The 20,368-nt window shown below is 36.7% G+C and overlaps 1 protein-coding gene across 2 annotated transcripts in view; it reads left to right on the top strand.

Annotated features, from left to right (window-relative positions):
- mapkapk2.L (MAPK activated protein kinase 2 L homeolog) overlaps positions 1-20,368 on the top strand; it is a 33,449-nt gene that overhangs the window by 6,127 nt on the left and 6,954 nt on the right. For both annotated transcript variants that reach the window (XM_041580952.1, NM_001091551.1), the window contains 6 exon segments: positions 12,817-12,956; positions 13,336-13,400; positions 14,866-14,945; positions 17,142-17,268; positions 18,359-18,434; positions 18,751-18,875. In XM_041580952.1, the coding sequence (XP_041436886.1) occupies positions 12,817-12,956; positions 13,336-13,400; positions 14,866-14,945; positions 17,142-17,268; positions 18,359-18,434; positions 18,751-18,875 (613 nt within the window).

Genomic DNA, 20,368 nt, shown 5'->3' with positions numbered 1-20,368 from the left:
ATGTTCTTGATGGGTGAGAACTTTACCAAAGCTGCTTGACCAAAGATCCATTGAAAAGCACATCCAGTTGTTGTATTGTCTGTATCTTGTATTCTGTTGTGCTTGTGGTATATGAGGTTACGACACGCATTTGTAAAATACACTTATTGTGCCATTGTTAGAGATTCCAAATAACCTGTCTGATTTAAAATAAAGCCAATATATATATAAATTATAATGTGCTAAGTGTTGAGTGTATTTTTAAAGTTGCTACATTTTCCCGTTAATAGAGCAGTGTTCCACATGAGCTATATGTTAATAGGGCTTTTGCCCAACATTTTTGCCTATTCTTTTAATCATGAAAAAGCTAAACATGGCAAACAGTAATGCAAGCTACCCTAAATCTTTGTGAGCACTGTTCCCTCTAAGCTGTGCAACAAATTGTGGGGTACACAAAGGATTTTGTACAAGAACACAAAAGTCTGCACTTATTCTGACCTGCACACAGTTTTTAAAAATGTGCAGACAAGTTTAAAATTTTTCTCGTGAAATAACAAAAAAACAGGTAAGGTTTGTTCAACACAAGCAATATTCATTGCACTCATGTTGAACAAGGGGGGTATACTGGTCCTTTATTATTGAAATGGTTTTTAAGGCAGCTGGTAAAAACTGTGGGGCAAAACGCAGGCAGTCCGTCGTCTTCTCTTTAGCATATTTTCCCAGTCATATAAGCTCACAGGCTAGTAAAATGTGATAATCTTCTATGTAAAGGGTTTTAGCTGTATTTAATGACACACTGGATTTAACCATTTTGCTAGCAAGTTCATGTGGCACACAGTGGAGATTATTTAGTTTTCACTGGAAACATCCAGGGTAGTATTGTCTGGTACTAGTGCCTTACAACCATCTGAGGATTCAGTAGTGGCAGAGCTGCTCTGCTGATACCACAGTCATTCTGCATGACACTGAGGTCAGGTAACATTACTGTTGCCATGCTTTTCTGTTTCCACTCTCGCTGTTTCTTAGAAATGAGGATTTATTTTATCCTCATCTGTAAAATTTTTTTAGTTATTTTGATTTTCTTTTAAATTTCTCTCCAATATTTTCATGCTCCTTTTTCCAGATCTATCCATTTCCCTGCCTTCTTTTTCTATATTTTTCCTGTTTCTTCCAACTACCTATTAAACTGATTAAAAGTTCAGCTATGTGCTGGTATACTGACCCGGCTTTCATTCAGAGAAGCAGGTACGTGTTTTCTCTGAATTAGAAAAAGAAATGGAGCAGGTCTACTTTTTAACAAAACAATATACCTGTGGCTTTTTAGGAGGAAGTTCTGTCACATGAACTTTTACAGAAATATATTACTCAAACTCCCTTATTATTATCTCTCATTCACTTAACGTGTTACTCTGGCATTAAAGGGCCTCCAGTAGCAAAATGTGTGGCTTATTAAGGTGTGACTAAAGATAGGCCAATCTTAATCTTCCAGGCAAACTTCATTTTCCCCTCTGGTTATAAGTTTATGAACATTAAGCTTTGTTTGCACCATAGATGGTTAAGCTGGGCATATACCTTGTTTGGCACAGTAATTAAACATGTGCAATGCTTTCAAAGTTATTTGTAAATTGCTGTTAACAGCGGTTTCTCCCTGACCTTTAATGTACTGAGACAGTGATGTGTTGAAACAGTTGTCCAGCTGATGGTGGACAACTGACGACATCTACGTTTCAAAGGAGAAGGAAAGGTTAAAACTAAGTAAGCCTTATCAGAAAGGTACATCTAAATATACCAGTAAACCCCCAAAGTAGTGCTGCTCTGAGTCCCCTGTCAAAAGAAACACAGCATTTCTTTCCTTCTATTGTGTACACATGGACTTCTGTATCAGACTTCCTGCCTTCAGCTTAAACCTCATTGCCCTGGGCAAGAGCATGCTCAGTTTGCTCCTCTTCCCCTGCCCCCTCCCTTTTCTACTGTAATCTGAGCCCAGAGCAGGGAGAGACTCAGGCAGGAAGTGATGTCACACCACGTTAATACTGCAGCTCCTATCCTAAACAAACAGAGAGCTTCTAGAGCTTTTTACTCAGGTATGGTAAAACATTCTACAGAATAAATATAGCATTCTATCTTGCACTATTGCGGCTAATCTATTGGCAATAAAATGCCTCCGTAGCTTTCCTTCTCCTTTCAAGAGTCCGAACCAGGTGACATTGTAGATAACAGAAAGGGATATACAAATACTACTTTTAACTGCAGATGCATTTGCAAATCCATTTGTTTGTTTCCAAAAGTACACCAAAAATAATTACATTTTCCAATCACTTTGCAATCACTTTATATTTTTTATTTTTAACTGTTTTTCTAAAAATTTAACTTTAAACTGATATTCTACTTTCTGGTGTTTGTCTGACAGCTCAGTAATCCAGACACAGACTCTCAACTGTTACAATTTGCTGCATTCATTGCTAATGTTTCACAGATGCTGCTGTGAAATGTACCAAGTATATCAAGGGGACTGTAAACCTTTCAAACACTTTTTCAGTTGTTTTCAGATTATTCTCCAGAAATAAGGACTTTTTTTAAATTGCTTTAATTGTTTTATTTTTGACCATTTTTCCAAGTTTTAGACTGGTGATTCACCTTTAAGGTGAAGTATATTATAGAATGTTCAATTCTAAGCAACTTTTCAATTTTCATTATTTATTTTTATAGTTTTATCACTGCCCCCCCCCTTCTAAAAAGCAAATGCTCTGTAAGGCTACAAATGTATTGTTATTGCTACTTTTGTATTTCTCAACTTTTATTCAGCCCCTGTCCTATTCATATTCTAGTGTCTTCTTCAACTTCTTCTTCACACTAGGGGAATTTGCTTAAAATGCAATTGAAAAGATGTTGAATAAAAAGCTAAATAACTCAAAAACTTTAAATAATGAAAACCAATTACAAATTGTCTCAGAACATCACTCTCTACATCATACTAAAAGTTATCTCAAATGTCAACCACACCTTTAAGGGCAATGGCACACCAGGAATCTCCTGGTGTGCCATTTCCTGCCTAAAGTTTATTGTTCCAGTCTCTGGTGTTCGGTAATCCAGGTGCAGGTTCTGAACAATTACAATTTGCTACTTTGGTGATACATTTTTGAGCAGCAACTGTTGAATTTTGTCAATTATAACAGCTGCCTTTAAACTTAGGGATTCTGTTCAGCAAAGCCAAAGATAAGAAATGTATCAACTACTGTATCAATTTAGAAAGTTTACAGATCTACAAAACAAGCAGACGAGCCATTGTATCCCTAGATCCCAAGCATATCCGATAATATATCCTTTTATCTGTATATTAATAGTGTGCATCAGCATTCTTTCCAGTAGGTCCTGTTTTTTCAGTCCTACATGGTGGGCCCAAAAACTTGTGGAACTTTAAATGAATGGGGACAGAGGTTAGGCAGATTGGTGGATTGCCAGGGTGTAATTGGTCATGGTTAGGGTACAACAGTGGTTGTGGTCTAACTTGTCCTTCATATAGTAATTCAAATATTGTAAGTTATGCATCAGTGAGGAGATCTACCTTAAAAACAAGAGATACTTTGTCATCAATAAAGCATATCTTCCAGGAAGCAGGAAACAAACTATTGCACTAGGGACTCACTTTCCTCTTGTTCTGTACTGGTTACATAAACTTTATGCAAACTTAGGGATCTGATCACCAGCCTTAAATTATCAATGTGCAAGTATATCTGAAAGATATTACGATTTGGACTGATTGGCCTCTTGGCAAGACAATTTGACTGTTCATATTTGATTTTTTTTCTGGATATTGGGGAATTCAACTTGTGTGACCAAATCTTAGATTAATATACAAATATATTGCAAATGACCAGAATGTCTAACCATACCTCTGTGGGTCCAGCTTCAGCATCATATCTACTAATATTAAGGGTGGTACACCTTCAAAAGTGTTTTTATCTGGTACGGTGGCCACTGTGGGTATCACCTGAGAAACACCCAACAATTTTAAAGAATTATACAAGGCAACTTATAAAGTAAAAGTTAGTCACAATGTATTCTTACATATTCCTACTGTGATTTGATTCCAGAAATATATATCGGTCTTCTTCAAGGACTTAAATAATGCGGGCAATAATTACAGATATGTGACCATTATCTAGAATGCTCAAGACCTGGGTTTTATGAATAAGGGTACCACTCAGAATGCTAGGTCACAATGAAAACCTATGTTGAGGACGTTTACAAACTAAACATGGTCACATAAGATGAGGGCAGCCATGGCCAGAGCATACCAATATAATTAATATATCATTAAGAATAATTAATAGATCATACACTATAAGATAAGTCAGTGAGCTCACCTTTGAAGAGTTATGGGAACCGATAACACCACTGTATGCAAAATGACTTTACCTATAACTTCTGGCACCCACCTAGGTGCCCTAAATGTGGATTCCAAAATAATGAAGTAAGCAAGATTTAAGTAATTTATATAGTGTAAGTAAAGATTATTTTGCTTGACAAACCTAATAAAAAAGACTTTGGAATTATTTCTTAGAGTGACAGGTTCCCTTTAAGACATAGATGAATTATAAAATAACATAACCTTGTAGCAGAAGGTGCTTAACTGATTCAGAGTAACACATTACCCTAAAGTCAAGATCTAGCTTTTGCGATGCCACAGTTTCTGTAACTTCAATATCTGATTCTGGTGGGAATGTCCCTGACTGGGAATCTAAAAATAACTTAAGGACTGAGGCTTACGCTCCCCTCTTTAACCTTTTTAAATGCTTGGCCTTAAAGGGAAGACGAGCCACACTGGATCGTACAGTAGATGGATAATTAGACCACCCTAATAAGGCATGGGAGTGGGCTGTATAATACACAGGGGCCCATTTACTTAGTTCGAGTGAAGGAATGAATAAAAAAAACGTCGAATTTCGAATATTTTTTTGGCTACTTCGACCATCGAATTGGCTACGTCGACTACGACTTAGACTTCGAATCGAACGGTTCGAACTAAAAATCGTTTGACTATTCGACCATTCGATAGGCAAAGTACTGTCTCTTTAAGTAAAAACTTCGACCCCCTAGTTCGCCACCTAAAAGCTACCGAAGTCAATGTTAGCCTATGGGGAAGGTCCCCATAGGCTTAGCTACCTTTTCTAGGTCGAAGAAAAATTGTTTGATCGATGGATTAAAATCCTTCGAATCGAACGATTCGTAATTGTTGATTTTTCATTCGATTGTTCGATCGAACGAATAGCGCTAAATCCTTCGATTTCGAAGTCGAAGGATTTAACTTTGACAGTCGAATATCGAGGGTTAATTAACCCTCGATATTCAAGTAAATTTGCCCCACAGTGTTGGGGGGGCTATGGCAACAGTCTGATATGGCTTTAGCAGACTGGGTCACATGAGTAATTAGCTGTCGGCATAGTTTGAATCTGTGTTTGGTTGCAGGCTAGTAATGCTAGTAGATTAGTGCTTCGTCTTGGAATTATTAGAAGTTTTCTAATGAGCCCTACAAATTAGTAAAGGTAAATTAGGTTGAAGCTGACCGCAAAATCCAATCCACAGTTTGTGCATTGTATATTACATATAGTAACTTTTTAAACAATGTTGCAAAAATGTTAGTTCCCCAGCAAAGACAGGTCTATTAATCAGCTGCCTTGTCTTACCTTGTATCAACAGTCTGAGCCACCAGGACGGAGAGTAGAAAGGGACAGAAAAAGCTGCTTTCAATAAGAATACATATACAAAGTGAATGTATATTGCAGAGTTGCTTAAAATGACGTTTTCTTTTATTAGGCAAAATTATTTTTTGGGTTGACATTCCCTTTAAGGGAATAGTATAGGTGTTCATTATAGTCAATAAAGTTAGCTGTTGCTTTTCCTAAATCAGCTCTTTTCTTACCCTGTATGTGGTTTCTCTGTGAGTTTGTGTGCTGCACCTCCCAGATATCCTTTTAATCCATTTTTATTACAGTAGAATGCTTGTCATAGGCTAGTTCTAAAGCTAGGTCTGAAGCTGAGGGCAGTCATAACATCATAATATTAAAATGTTTACAATATTGTAGTACACTTGTAGCAGTCAGTGGATATAATGAATTATTATTGTTTAATATAGTAATCTAATAGGGATGCACCGAATCCACTATTTTGGATTCGGCCGAACCCCCGAATCCTTTGCGACTGATTTGGCCAAGTACAGAACCAAATCCAAATTCTAATTTGCATATTCAAATTGGCGGTGGGAAGGGGAAAGCATTTTTTACTTCCTTGTTTTGTGACAAAAAGTCATGCGATTTCCCTCCCCGCCCCTAATTTGCATATACTAATTTGGATTCAGTTCGGCGGGGCAGAAGGATTCAGCCGAATACCGAACAGAATCCTGTATTCGGTGCATCCCTACAATCTAATCTAAACTATAACATACTAAACAAACTAACGTTTATTATATGTATTGATTGGGTGAAATAGGAACTGATTCTGAGTTTGCTACAATATTGTTGATGTTTATAGTTGCTAAATTCAATAGCTATTTATTGGTAGCTATTAGGATTTATTTTAAACTATTATTATCTTTTTAAATAGTTATGTATATTTTTGTGTTTCTATATTTTTTAGTTTTGACTGGCTGTTTTGTTGAGGCTTTCTAACCGGATTTTGATTGTCTTTTATAAAAAAAAAAAAGATGTATTGCCCAATTAATATCTATTGATAATGTATGCCTCCTGCATTGCTAGGCTTTGTGAGATCTTCGTTAAACAGTGGGGATATTAAAGACCTCACCCTCTTTCAGTGAACAAGTTATAAACCACTTAATTTAATTTGTAATATCAGAAGTACTCTTCTAATGTAGCTTGGGCCACCATTTAGCCACCTGAATGTTGCATATTGTTTTGGCATGCATAAAAAGCATCTTAAACAGAATTACATGGGACGGACTAATATTTGGAACATGGTCTTGATGTAGTTTGTAGCAAGATAAAAGTTACCAGATGTGATAGACACCGTTTACAAAGTACACATTTAAAATTTTATAATACCATACATACTGTATATAGAGTATGTATTCCTTGATTCTAAGTACTGTTTAATAAGATAATATTTAGGGGGTTATTTATCAAAGTTCGAGTTTATTTTTACATGAAAAATGTTAGTTTTCCAGGGTATTTATCAGTGAAAACTAAAATTTTCAGGATTTTTTTTTTTGTTTAAAAAAAAAGAAGAAAAACACCTCAAATTTTACGAGATTTATTATACCCCGAACCTAGAAATAGCTTGAATCTGAAAATACTCCAGCTAAAACCTGTAAAGGTAAAATTCAATGGCAGAGGTCCCTTCAAACATTTGCAGATGTTTGTAGCCTTCATGATGTTTGGGTTTTGCTCAAAAACTCGATTAAGATTGTCCTAAATTTTTATTAAACTACATCACTTTGCATTTCTTGACTGTTTTCTCCTATTGTTTAGACTCCTTGCTTTATAAGTGTTAAGTAAATTGTCATAGTAATATTTCATAGCTTACTGAACTGGTAAGATTGGTTTGATCTGTCCGGGCAAGGGAGCACCCGAAATCCTGGACTACAAATACAGCTTTAATGTGGAATTCTGTTTGTGTACAGGTGCCACTTAGTTTTCCTTTGCTAGAGCCCTACCTCCCACTCAGACGTGTGTGTTACATCAGCACAGGAGGGTTGCATTCCTTCCGCATCAGCTCATGAAGCTGCTGAGATGTTTGAGCTGGCTCAGTGATTTCACACTGCCAGGATCTCCTTGTTTGAACAAAGATGTTGCATTAAATCACATAGAGAGCCATGTGTGCTAATCACTTGTCGTGTGTCTGTGTGCGGCCTTTCTCAAGACAGAACGGGACCGAAACATTGACAATACATTTTCTTTTCTAAACTGCATTATGAAGCCATGGAGTGAGTCAAACTTGGGGAACTACTATCTACAATACATTTGACAGCACCCAGGCATGAAGAGAATGCTTGACTGGAGTGCACCACAGCTGGAACTTCAATCTGATGTTTCGGCCATATCCAAGGCCTTTCTCAAAGTGCTGAAACCAACAGTGTCACAATGATGTGTCAGTTAAGTTAAAATACATTAACCCCCTAGTTACACATACCTCAAGAAACATATACCCCACAAAAGAATCCATCAACAATAATACATATAAAGAACATAAATGGTTAAAAACAAATCCCAAAGTAGCATGTTTGTATCTAATTATTAAATAATAATATTGCTACTATGTAAAACTCTTGAGCAGATAAGTTCGATCTATTAAATATATCCGAGGCTGTCAGCTGCTCTAAAAGGCTAAATATATAGTGATTTGTACACTTCCTCAATTATTTCGATCCATTGGATTAACCCATTGCGGGCTGCTCCATTAATTTATTAGTATGGCCCTCCCCACGCCCTAAAAAAATGTGTTGAGAACCCGTTAGTATACTATAATAAACTTAATGGGTCATGCTGGAAATAGAATGTGCCGGAAATATCCTACACTGTTATTGTTAGTCGGGGGATTCAATTGACCGCATCTACTTCCAAATGACTACAGGGATCAAATTACTGTTACACAGCCAGAAATTAGACGGACCAGTCCCTGTGTTATACATACACATCAAACTAATCATAAAGTGATGGAAAATATATTCATAAGTGAGGCCAGTCGCATCTCTAGACGTCAAAACCAGAACACCATAAGTGTATTAACCCATATATCATAATCTCTATATAACATATCACAATGTGGAACCCACCTATAAAAAACAAAATTATATCAACCACCCCAACGACCACTAATTGCCCCATACTACATAAAGTTACTTTATAACATTTTAATTTCTGTTTTAAGCTTTTGTGTTAATCTTTAATAATAAGTAAGTAGTGTCTCCACTCAATAATTAGATCAATAATGTGATAAAAATTACTAAAAGACAAAAAATACAAAAAAATAAAAAAAATATAAAAAAATGTTCAAATGGTATGAATGTCCATTAAATAAGAATCCTTCTGCCTGGCCGAACCGAATCCTAGTTTGCATATGCAAATTATGTGTGGGGAGGGAAATTGTGTGTCTTTTTGTCACCAAACAAGGAAGTAACATTTTTCCCCTTCCCACCCCTAATTTGCATATGCAAATTAGGATTTGGTTCGGTATTCGGCGAATCTTTCACAAAGAATTCGGGGGTTCGACCGAATCCAGAATAGTGGATTCGGTGCATCCCTAGTACTTTATTATAATACACAAGTTTCAGTGAGTCATGTGACAGAAATGACATCAGAACTCACCGTTTATAAGGATATAATTTACAAGATATTCATGGCTTTTGTGTGATATATAGTGAATAAAGTACCCCCTATTGTAAAATATAAGGATATTATAAGTTACCGAGGCCGAAGGCCGAGTGTTTTTATACAGGTCATGGAACTCCAAGGTAACTTTTAATGTCCTCATATTTTGCAACTGGGGGTACTTTATTTAGATATAGATTTACATTATGAGGAGTCAATGCCGTGAGTGCTTTCGCTGGACTGATATTTACGAATTTGGTTAGCACCTGGCCCTTAACTATACGAATGGTGAGTGCCGATTTTTTTTTTTTTTGTTGGTGCATTACAGTGGCTCAGTTAAAAATATATTGCTGCTTAATTTTTTTTTTTTCCAGTTTTCCATAAGTAGTATCTACGTAGTAACTGGAGTCTTTCTAAACATTTCTTTAGGTATTATATTTACTACTGCAGAATGTAGTACAGACAGTAATAGTTTATTGCCAACCTATCTATCTATCTATCTATCTATCTATCTATCTATCTATCTATCTATCTATCTATCTATCTATCTATCTATCTATCTAATCACACATATACATTTATAAGACTGTTTACATGGTGACAATGGATGTCAGCAGGTGGAGAGCCTTTTCCTTTAATGGTGGTATCATGTGACCCGATTCCCCTTCATTTATGGCTATCCAGCATTTTAGATTGACTGCAGTCGGAAGGCAGTGTATTTTCCTCCCACCATCTGTGCCCTCTTGTGTTAAAGAAGCAGGCACTGGTCAAGTTATTTTGACAAAGTTCAGCAGCTGCAAATTTTGGTCCCATATTGTTTATTGGTTGTGAGGAAATGGAGCCCCTTTTCCAAGTTTTCTGCTGGAACTGAGCTTGTCCATGAACCATGAATAGCGAATGATCATTACACACAAATTCTACTTTTGTATCAAATCAGGAATTCATCCTTACAACTTATGTGTTATGTGTGTGGGGTATTATACTTTCAAAGATTATGTTGCACATTAACCTTGTTAAAGTCAAGCAATTGTTCTATCATTTTTCATGAAAAATTCACCCTTTGAGGGACTGTTTCTAATTGCAGACTTTTGCATACATTTTCCTTATTGGTGCCACACTTAATTGCTAATAGAAAAAATAATGCACATCAGTGTGGCTGCCTGTGCAGAAAAGGCTATTCTGTTTGTTTCAAAAGAAATCCAACAGACCTCCCTTCTACTTTAGAAATATTGTTATATTTTCCCTGAAGTATGCATGTGCTGCCTGTTGCATGTTCACAATGCATGAACAGGTTTTACAAGCTTTCTGGCCTTTGTTGATCTAAGACTCCAGAATCTTGTAGCATGCCCCCTGTGACTTAAGAAAGGGATACAGATTACTCCCCCCAGCATTTGAGAAAACAAAGGTTGGTGTTAAAAGGATGGTTCACATTTAAGTTAATTTTTAGTATTTTATAGAATGGCTATTTCTAAGCAACTTTTTTCATTGGCCTTAATTATTTATTTATTCGTTTTTTTTTAATTATTTGCCTTCTTTTGATTCCTTCCATCTTTAAATGTGGGTCACTGACTCCAGCTAAAATAAATGGTATGTGAGGCTGCAAAATGTATTGTTACTGCTACTTTTTATGACTCATCGTCCTATTCAGACCGTTTCGTATTCAAATTCCTGTCTCCTATGCAATTCAGTGCATGGTTGCTAGGGTAATTTGTACCCTAGCAACCAGATTCCTTAGCTTGATCCCTGAGAGGTGCTGAATAAAAAGCTAAATATATTAAAAAAAAACCACACAAATTAAAAATGAAAACTAATTGGTAAAAGTATTTTGAAACCTTGCAACTTTCCTTTGTGAGCTCTCTTTCGCTTTTTAAGCACTTCCTGATTGGTGTGTATGAAGCTGAGGATTCTACAATAGTGAGAACTGCCTCCATTTGTATAAGGAATAAATGCTGGTGGCTGCAGCTGATGGTCCGGCCCAACCAATAATGTGGCCAAAAACCAGCCAGATATCCATTGGGCAAGCTTGATATTCCTTTTGGGGCATGTTGATGAGGTCCTAACCCCAAGGTCCAGATGATCAGATCAGCCAGATATCACCCACCTAAAGGATCTGCCAAATAAGCAGATGCATGGCCACACCTGGCAGATATCAGTGTTAGGGCAATGGCATTTGTGAAGCAACTTCTGGCTACTTTGGAAACAGGAAGTGAAGTGTATGCCTTTCCACTGGTTTTTTACATTACTGCCGGTGGGAAGGAAACGAAGGATGTTTTGTCACCTGCAGTAACACATTTACTGTGGGCAACAAAATATCCTGTGTGCCATTATCCTTTGAATACAATTGTGAACATATATCCCAGTGAAGAACACCACTACACTAATCCGTACACCCCCCCTGAGTAATTAATAGAGTAAATATTTCTGTTTATGTTTCAACAGCTTCACTAGAAGGCTCTCAGGACACACAGGGCATATGGTCCACGCTTTGTAAACAGGTGAAGAGAGGCGGATACACTACTGTGTGTAGCTCCAAGGACACACGGTAGCCTAAGTGCAGCTACACATAGCAAAGATTGACCTCAATGAAAATGTTTAAAAGAAATGATAATATAATGTACTGTTACCCTGCATTGGTAAAACAGGTGTGTTTGCTTCACAAACACAACTATAGTTTATTTAAACAAGCCGTTGTTCAGCCATTGGGGCAACCATTTAAGCACAAGCTACACAGTAGATAACAGATACGTGCAGAAGAATCCCATTGCATACTACATAACCTATCTGTTATCTTCTGTGTATCCTGTGCCTTTTCTCATTTTCAGCTTTGAATGGCTGCCCCGTGTCTATACAGCAGCTTGTTTATATAAACTATAATAATGTTTCTGAAGCAAACACACCAGTTGTACAAGTGCAGTGCAGCAGTATATTACATGTTCATACTTTAAAACACTGTTCCTTTAAAAGTTCTGGCATTTTACAGCTAGTTTCCTCTCCGCTGCATTCAGGCCGACGCAGTACCAGTCAGTGATGCTATACACAAGAGCTGATGCCCTTCTATCTGCCCAAGTACAAAGCACAGGCGAAGTGAAGCTAAAATGCCCTGTGTGCCCTCAGCCTAAATGTATGATTCACTTGCATGTTTCAATCTGAATTTTACTTTGCAGAAGATGGTAGTGCTGATAATTAGTTTCTTTAGCATTATGTTCTTACACATGTTTAGAGATAAGAAGTGTAAGAACCAGGTCTGGACTGGGAGTCAAAATAGGCCCTGCCATTTCAAGTACAAAGAGGCCCAAGCAGTCTTCAGCCAGCCCACTAAATAGTGACTTTCTATGGCATCATACCTTAGTCCCTCTGGCATTTGCCAGAACCCACAGATTGCCAGTCCTGGCCTGGTAAGAACTATGCCTTAGGTGTCTTGTATGCCTCATATGCAAGTAATATGAATAACTATTTATTAATTAGGCTTATATATTTTATTTATTCTTTCATTTTTTTCTCTCAATGTGTGCAGATGTTACAGGACTGCCCAAAGGCGCGTAGGGAGGTGGATCTGCACTGGAGGGCCTCCCAGTGTGCTCATATTGTGAAGATTATTGATGTGTATGAAAACCTTTACCAGTCCAGAAAGTGTCTCCTCATTATTATGGAATGGTAAGTTGACCAGGAATTGTTCAAAAAACAAATTTGCCTGTAAGCACAATGGTCCATGTCCAAAAACCTGGCACAGTGCAATACATTTTGACTTCCAATTAATTTAATGCAACATATAGATGTGAAGTTACTTTGTGACTTGATGCAGGTTTGGGAGGTAGCACAAATACATGGAAAGTCAGAAGCAGTTTTGCTCCATAATCTTTTTGTTTTAAATGAAACTTCTCATCCATGTTTCTTGACTCATGATTCATTGTACATTAGTACAGAGCTTTTAGCAGTTCAATTATGGGGCCTAACAGAAGTTGCTACTTTTTTTATCCCTCACTGTCAAAAAGGTCTTTAAATCTGTGACAAACATCTGCCTTATATTTTTTAGTCTGGATGGTGGAGAGCTCTTTAGCAGAATTCAGGACAGAGGGGACCAAGCCTTCACCGAGAGGGGTAGGTGGACTTTGATGGAATGTTTGTTTTATTGTTGTCATCTCTCATTCAATTGTACTGCTCTATACAATCACTATTACATTCACAGTAAAGTGTTACATTTTAAAGTACATCATCAACATAATTCAATAAACAACGTATGTGCTGAACATATTTTTGCCTATTGTTTTATTTTATTCAGGCCGAAGATTCCTTGTTTAAGGGGCTTGTAGAGCATCCTTTCTATCAGCAAACATGCAAATCCCTGCTGAGGAAAAAAGGGACATTTTATTGCACATTGAAAAAGAGATTAAACGTGGGTGACAAAACCTCCCATGTGTCATTGCCTAAGGGGGCATTGATCCAACCCTTGAGCCAGATTTGCTCCTGGGCGACCAAATAAATGCTTGATTTCTTTGTTCTGCTTGCAGTTGCCTGATAAAGGTTAATTCCTGACTGTTTGCTGCGGGTTACTGCCTAGGTATAAATTTGACCAGTGTTGATAAATGACCCCATTGAGTGCTTGCACCATAGAATTTGCTCTTTCTGTTGCTGGTTTTCAACTCCTAAAGAAACAAACAGAAATAGAAGCAGCTGCCAAGGAAGCAGCTCCGCAAGGTTTCATTTGCACAAAATGGTTTAATTTAATGGTTGTGCAAGGTTTTTTTTTTGTTTTTTTTTAACTTCAACTATGTTACTATATAAAGGGTTTACATAGCTCATAAAATGACCCAAACATAAACCCATTGCAAACAGAACAAATTAAGCATTTCATCACCCCCACCAAAAAAACAACCAAACACTCAAACATGAAGTTAATATTTTGCAGGCCACAAAGCCATTTGGGTGTTTTATTATGGCCTTTACCATATTGCGTCACATATATTCACTTAATTGATATTCACTTAATTACTTCTGAATAATCATCCGCTACCACAGCAAAGGCTCATTATTTCTGCATTAATCTTTTAAAGCCAAAAAAAAGTACTTTTGTAGGGAGTACATTTTGTTCACTGGATCAAAAGGGGAAGCTTTCATTGTAGGTGGATGAATCGGTTAAATAAACAAAAGTTCAAAGAGAATCCGCTTGACTAATTTGCCTTATTTTGCACAAAAGTCATATGTTCATATTATAAAGTGCACCTTTTTAATAAGGCATAATGCATTTCATTTTGTACATAATTATACATTATTTTATAATTTTAATATAATTTTAAAATTTTCCCCAATTTTGAGGATTCAGATTGTTGTTGCCAAATAAATGTTACTGAATCTTTTGGGAAAGATTTGGTATTTGGCTGATTCTAAATATTTTAGCTTTGGTTCATCACTAGTTTCACTTTTAGCCATGCCTAATCAGCCCAGCATATGCTCATCTAGAGTATAAAAGTATATAATGGAAAATAGACAGCTAAAGAAATATTACTAAGTGGGTATTTTTTTTTCTTTCTCTTATCTGTTTTCCCTTTTGTTCTTACTTTCTCAGAGGCATCAGAGATCATGAGAAGCATTGGAGAAGCAATCCAATACTTACACTCTATTAATATTGCACACAGAGATGTAAAGGTATGTTTAGTATGGCTGACCTGGAATGCCTAATCTAACAATCAGGGAGGAATAAGTGTCTGGAATTAAACTTAGAACCCTAATGGTACAATGCAGCATTGCTACCCTCTGCACCACCCATTTGTTTGGTCGTAACACTAATATAGTGGGTAGGTGACTCTACAGACTATAGAACTGCCCTTGGCAAAGTTGTAACCACTCAGACAGAAAATGCAATCATAGTAGGCACCCCCCCCCATTGAAAGCCATCTAATGAAACCAGAGCTTAGCTGGCATGTTGCTGCAGACATGGCTTCTCGTGTAACATTTATTTCAAGTTGCACGGTGTCTAGGTTGTAAGCACTGCTTTGCTGACCTGTATTCGGTTTTGACATGGATCCCATCTTCTAAGAGTTTGTATATGCGAAATTAGTGTTTGTGTTTTTTTACATGTATGGTTTCCTCCCACACATCAAAAACAATCCGAATCCATTAACATTCAGCTTAATTGGCCCCTGATGACAAGTCTGTGTATGTGTGTCTGCTTGTCTGATTGTGATAAGTAACTTATTATCAAGGCTTATTTACACTGGTGGAGATTTGCTGAATACATATCTATCAGAGAAAATAAATATTCTGACAAAAAGGCATATTTTTGCACAAAATTCATTAGTTTTACACATGGCCTAATACTTTCACAAAAGATTTGGCTGAATAAAGCCTGGTTGAATATTTAAATTTGACATAAAAATTGTGTTCTCTGTGAAAAGATTGTTGTCTAGATATTAAAGTCGCTTCGTTTTAAAGGGCACCTATTTTCCGGGTCAAGAAAAAAAAAAAAAAAAAATTAAAAAATAAATAAATTTTAAATAAAAATATAGTGTCCCGGCTTGTACAATATGTGCATGATATGGAATCCACAATGAGCATGTGCATATTCAACCAGCCAAAACACACGCTTCTCCCACTGGGGGAAATTAATATTTTGTGCTCCTCAAAGCCGCAACCCTATATTTCTCTTTCAGAATTTACATTTTTCTGTGTTTCTTTCTTGGGGGACCCAAGAAAAAATCCACTTCACATCCCAAACATTGGTTTATATATTTGAATGCACAAAACTTTCATTTACAGGGGTGCTGCGCTAATAAGGCGAGTTGTAAAACAATCCTCAGACAGCAGCGCAGAGCAGGTTACCAGGGGTGGCATAAAGCCGCTCCTGATACCTTTTAAGAGCCGAACTTCCCATCTTTAACCTGTATATTCATCTTTTCTAGTGCGAAAGAGCAAAATTGTACTCTCCGAACAAGAAAGCTAAGTGGACATTAGGGGTGGCATTGCAGGAACTGGCACAGGCAGCTCCTTCCTCAGAAACGCCCCTGTTCATTTATTTACTAGACTCTTGGGGGCAGATTCATTAAGGGTCGAATTTCGAAGTTAAAAATACTTCGAAATTCGACCCTCGAATTGAAATCCTTCGACTTCGAATATCGAAGTCGAAGGATTTAGCGCTAAACGTTCGTTCGATCGATCGAAGGATTTTTCGTTCGATCGAATTGGATTGGATTTTAATCCAACGATCGAAGGAAAATCCTTCGATCAAAAAAAGGTTAGCAAACCTATGGGGACCTTCCCCATAGGCTAACATTGACTTCGGTAGGTTTTATCTGCCGAAGTAGGGAGTCAAAGTTTTTTTTAAAGGGAAAGTACTTCAACTATCGAATGGTCGAATAGTCGAACGATTTTTCGTTCGAAACGTTCGAATCGAAGGTCGTAGTCGAAGGTCGAAGTAGCCCATTCGATGGTCGAAGTACCCAAAAAATACTTCGATATTCGAAGTATTTTTCATTTGAATCCTTCACTCGAGCTTAGTGAATCGGCCCCCTGGTATTCTCGATAATAAGAGTATTAATAGTATTATTACCCATTTTTCTTTTCTATGTGCATAAAAATTTTCCTCAAATGGATGCACATGGAATACATTTGTAATATTAGCTAGGCCTCCCTTTGTTTATAGTTCAGGTAGGGAAGCCATTATCTGGAAACCCATTATCCAGAAACTTCCAAATTATGGAAAGGCCGTCTCCCATAGACTCCAAAGAATTATGGTGTCCAATTGATAGATTTCTTGCAAAGCAGCACATTTTGTGTTTTGCATGTGTATGAAATGTGTGTGTCTAATTGTGAAGCCTCACTCTAACAGTAATATTTCTGTTGCAGCCAGAAAATCTCCTATATACATCGAAACGGCCAAACTATGTGTTAAAGTTGACTGATTTTGGATTTGCTAAGGAAACCACAACACACAATTCACTAGCAACACCATGCTACACACCTTATTATGTTGGTGAGTATGTGAGAGTGCATCTGGGAGGATTTTAAAACATTTATGCTGTTTTTGGGTAATGGGATATTTGCAAAGATTGCAGAGTTTAGAAAATGAAGCTGTTTATAAAACACAACAGTAATGTTATGTATAAAAATAGTCCTAGTTTTATGGTAGGATAACTAAGCCTCAGATGCGTAATGACTTAGGTTGTAAATATTATGCTTTGGGTTGGTCTGCTGCACATCTTTCTGGATCCGACTGTAAGGAGAAATAACTAACAATAGCTTAGAGAGTACACCACTACTCTCTGCACCCTCTAGTAAGCAAACAAAACCGTCAGTGACTCTGAGTCACTCACCCAGTATGTAGAAGGTGCCTCAAATAGCTCTTAGCTTATAGTTTTCTTCATTATGCCATGTTTTATAACCTAAAAGACCATCTGTTTAATAATTGTAATAAACACATACCTAAATCCCCCTATTTTTATCTAGCAATATAATAAAAAATTGTCATGGAGGATTTTATAAGCATTGAAACAAAATATTGAGTCCTGTAACCCAGACACTGCCTTACATGGGAATATTAAACCCTAAGCTTGCTGCAGAGTGTTATATGTTTCTATGTATTACATTTTTATTGTTACTGTTTTCGGTATTATTAGGGGTGCACCGAGTCCACTTTTTTCAGATTCATCCAAATAATCCTCCACAAAGGATTCAATAGATTCTTAAACTAAAACAGAATCTTTTTTGCATATGCAAAAAAGAAAAAAACATTAAAGCACACAGAGAAAAATCTGTGGTCTAGAGTCACTTGGTCTAAAACCATGAAATTTTAAGTGTTTGCAGAGTACAACAGACTTCTGCCAAAAAAAACGATATCCGAAACCGATCCTGGGATTTGTGTCTCTTATTACCAGCTCTTCTTTAGAGAAAAAGTTGAAAATTTCTAAAATCATTAACAATACTGAAAAAAGTTCCTCTGTAAAATAAGCTTCTGCAGTAGTATGCAAGTTTCTATATGGGATACCAAAACAGAAAACAACACCCTGAATACTTTAGTGATCCATTTATTTCAGGCCTGTCTTGAATACATTTTTCTCTTTTAGCTCCTGAAGTTCTCGGGCCAGAAAAATACGACAAGTCGTGTGATATGTGGTCTCTTGGTGTTATCATGTACATTCTGTGAGTAAAAAAGAAAAATTTCATTTATAAGAATATTCAGGACTAATCATATACACATTATCAAGAGCCTGAGCAAAATGGCAAAGAATATCAGAACTTAATTATTAAAATGTTAAACGCATTATTTAAAAAAAAAAACGTGAAAAGTATTATTTTGTCTTTTAGCGCTCACATTATTTTAAGAGCATGAATTCAGTTCTTCTGAATTCTTCTTAAGGGCAAAGTTGGTACACTCGGACTCTAATAGAATAAACAGTCACGCTACTTATGTATCTGCATTCCGTCACTATGCTCAAGACCTATTTTATTCTCCCAGATTGTGCGGTTATCCACCATTTTACTCCAACCATGGTTTTGCCATCTCCCCCGGAATGAAGAAACGGATCCGCATGGGGCAGTATGAATTTCCGAACCCAGAGTGGTCTGAGGTTTCGGATGAAGGTAAGACAGTAGCCTCAAAATATTATTGGTTATCTGCTTGACTGGTTTGTATTGTGTTGCTAACTAACCTTTGTGTTGAAAATAGGTTTGTGTTGTAGATCTTTGCAGTGCAGTGGTGCTGCACGTGCTTATTTTGCAAGGCACCTGTAGAGAAACTAAGCTTAGGGGTTGTCTGAAATCATCAATCCTAAAATGAGGTTCATCTGTCATAGAAGCTGATGCTGCAGGGCTCATTTTTACAATTTGATCATGGATGCACTGGTTTTTGAGTTACTAAATAATGTGAACACGAATTATATACGAATACCCTGTGTAGTGACTTTTTTAACATGCGAGTTCCTAAGCTCAGGTAATTTACTGCAGCCGAGAGCATATGCTGAATCAACAGAAAAGAAGTTGGGGCAGATCTTTACTGCTCAAGGGATGGTTGCCTTTGGGTAAATTAATATTGCAGAATATGTATGTATGTATAGTGGGGTTTTCCCAAAAATTCAAAAGGGCAAAAGTATATTAAAATTATATAAGTCATTTATTAGGACAAAAAATGGCCCAACGAGTCGGAGACAGTCGGGTAGCAAAACTGAATAATGCATTTACTGTGCAAAAGAAAACTCTGAGGAGAAAATCATCTGCATGACCTAGGTAGGTTTAGATGAAATATTTTTTTGGTGTCCGCTTCTCTTTAAGTTTCCCCAAGAGGCACGAAATGCATTAGGCCATTTTTGTCCTAATAAATGCCTTTATACTTTAAATATACCTTTTCACTTTTGAATACTATACATACATATTCTGCAATGTGATTTACACCCTTGGACTGGGTGGATTATGGGATTCCCTCAGATTTATACTTTATACAAAGATTGTTTGATATACAAGCCCAAAATATATATTGTGTAGCATTTATAGCCTACTCTTTTGTTTATCTCCTTTGATATGCAATGAAAAGGGACATTGTTGCAAATACTTCAGACATCACTTACCCCAGTCCTATCAGAATTCTTATTACTTATCTCTGCATAGGTTACAATAATTGGTAGCTCTTATAGGGTACTTAAAGGGGTGGTTCACCTTTAAGTTAACTTTTAATATGTTAAAGAGTGGCTAATTTTCCGCAACTTTTCAATTGGTCTTCATTTTTTTTTATAGTTTTGAATTATTTGCTGCCTTCTTCTGACTCCTTCCAGTGCTCTAATAGGGGGCCACTGACCCCATCTAAAAATAATTGCTTTGTAAAGCTACACATTTATTGTAATTGCTACTTTTTATTACTCATCTTTCGATTCAGGCCCTCCCCAATTCATATTGTAATACAAATCAAGGCCTGGTTGCTACGGTAATTTACACCCTAGCAACTGGATTGCTGAAATTGCAAATTGGAGAGCTGCTGAATAAAAAGCTAAATAACTCAAACACAAATAATAATAAATTGAAACCAATTGCAAATTGTCTCAAAATATCACTCTCTACACCATGCTTAAAGTTAATTTAAAGGT

The sequence above is a fragment of the Xenopus laevis genome, chromosome 2L, assembly GCF_017654675.1.
Source record: "Xenopus laevis strain J_2021 chromosome 2L, Xenopus_laevis_v10.1, whole genome shotgun sequence".
Lineage (NCBI taxonomy): Eukaryota > Metazoa > Chordata > Amphibia > Anura > Pipidae > Xenopus > Xenopus laevis.
The sequence above is the reverse complement of the archived record's forward strand: the minus strand, read 5'-3'. Positions and strand labels throughout refer to the sequence as shown.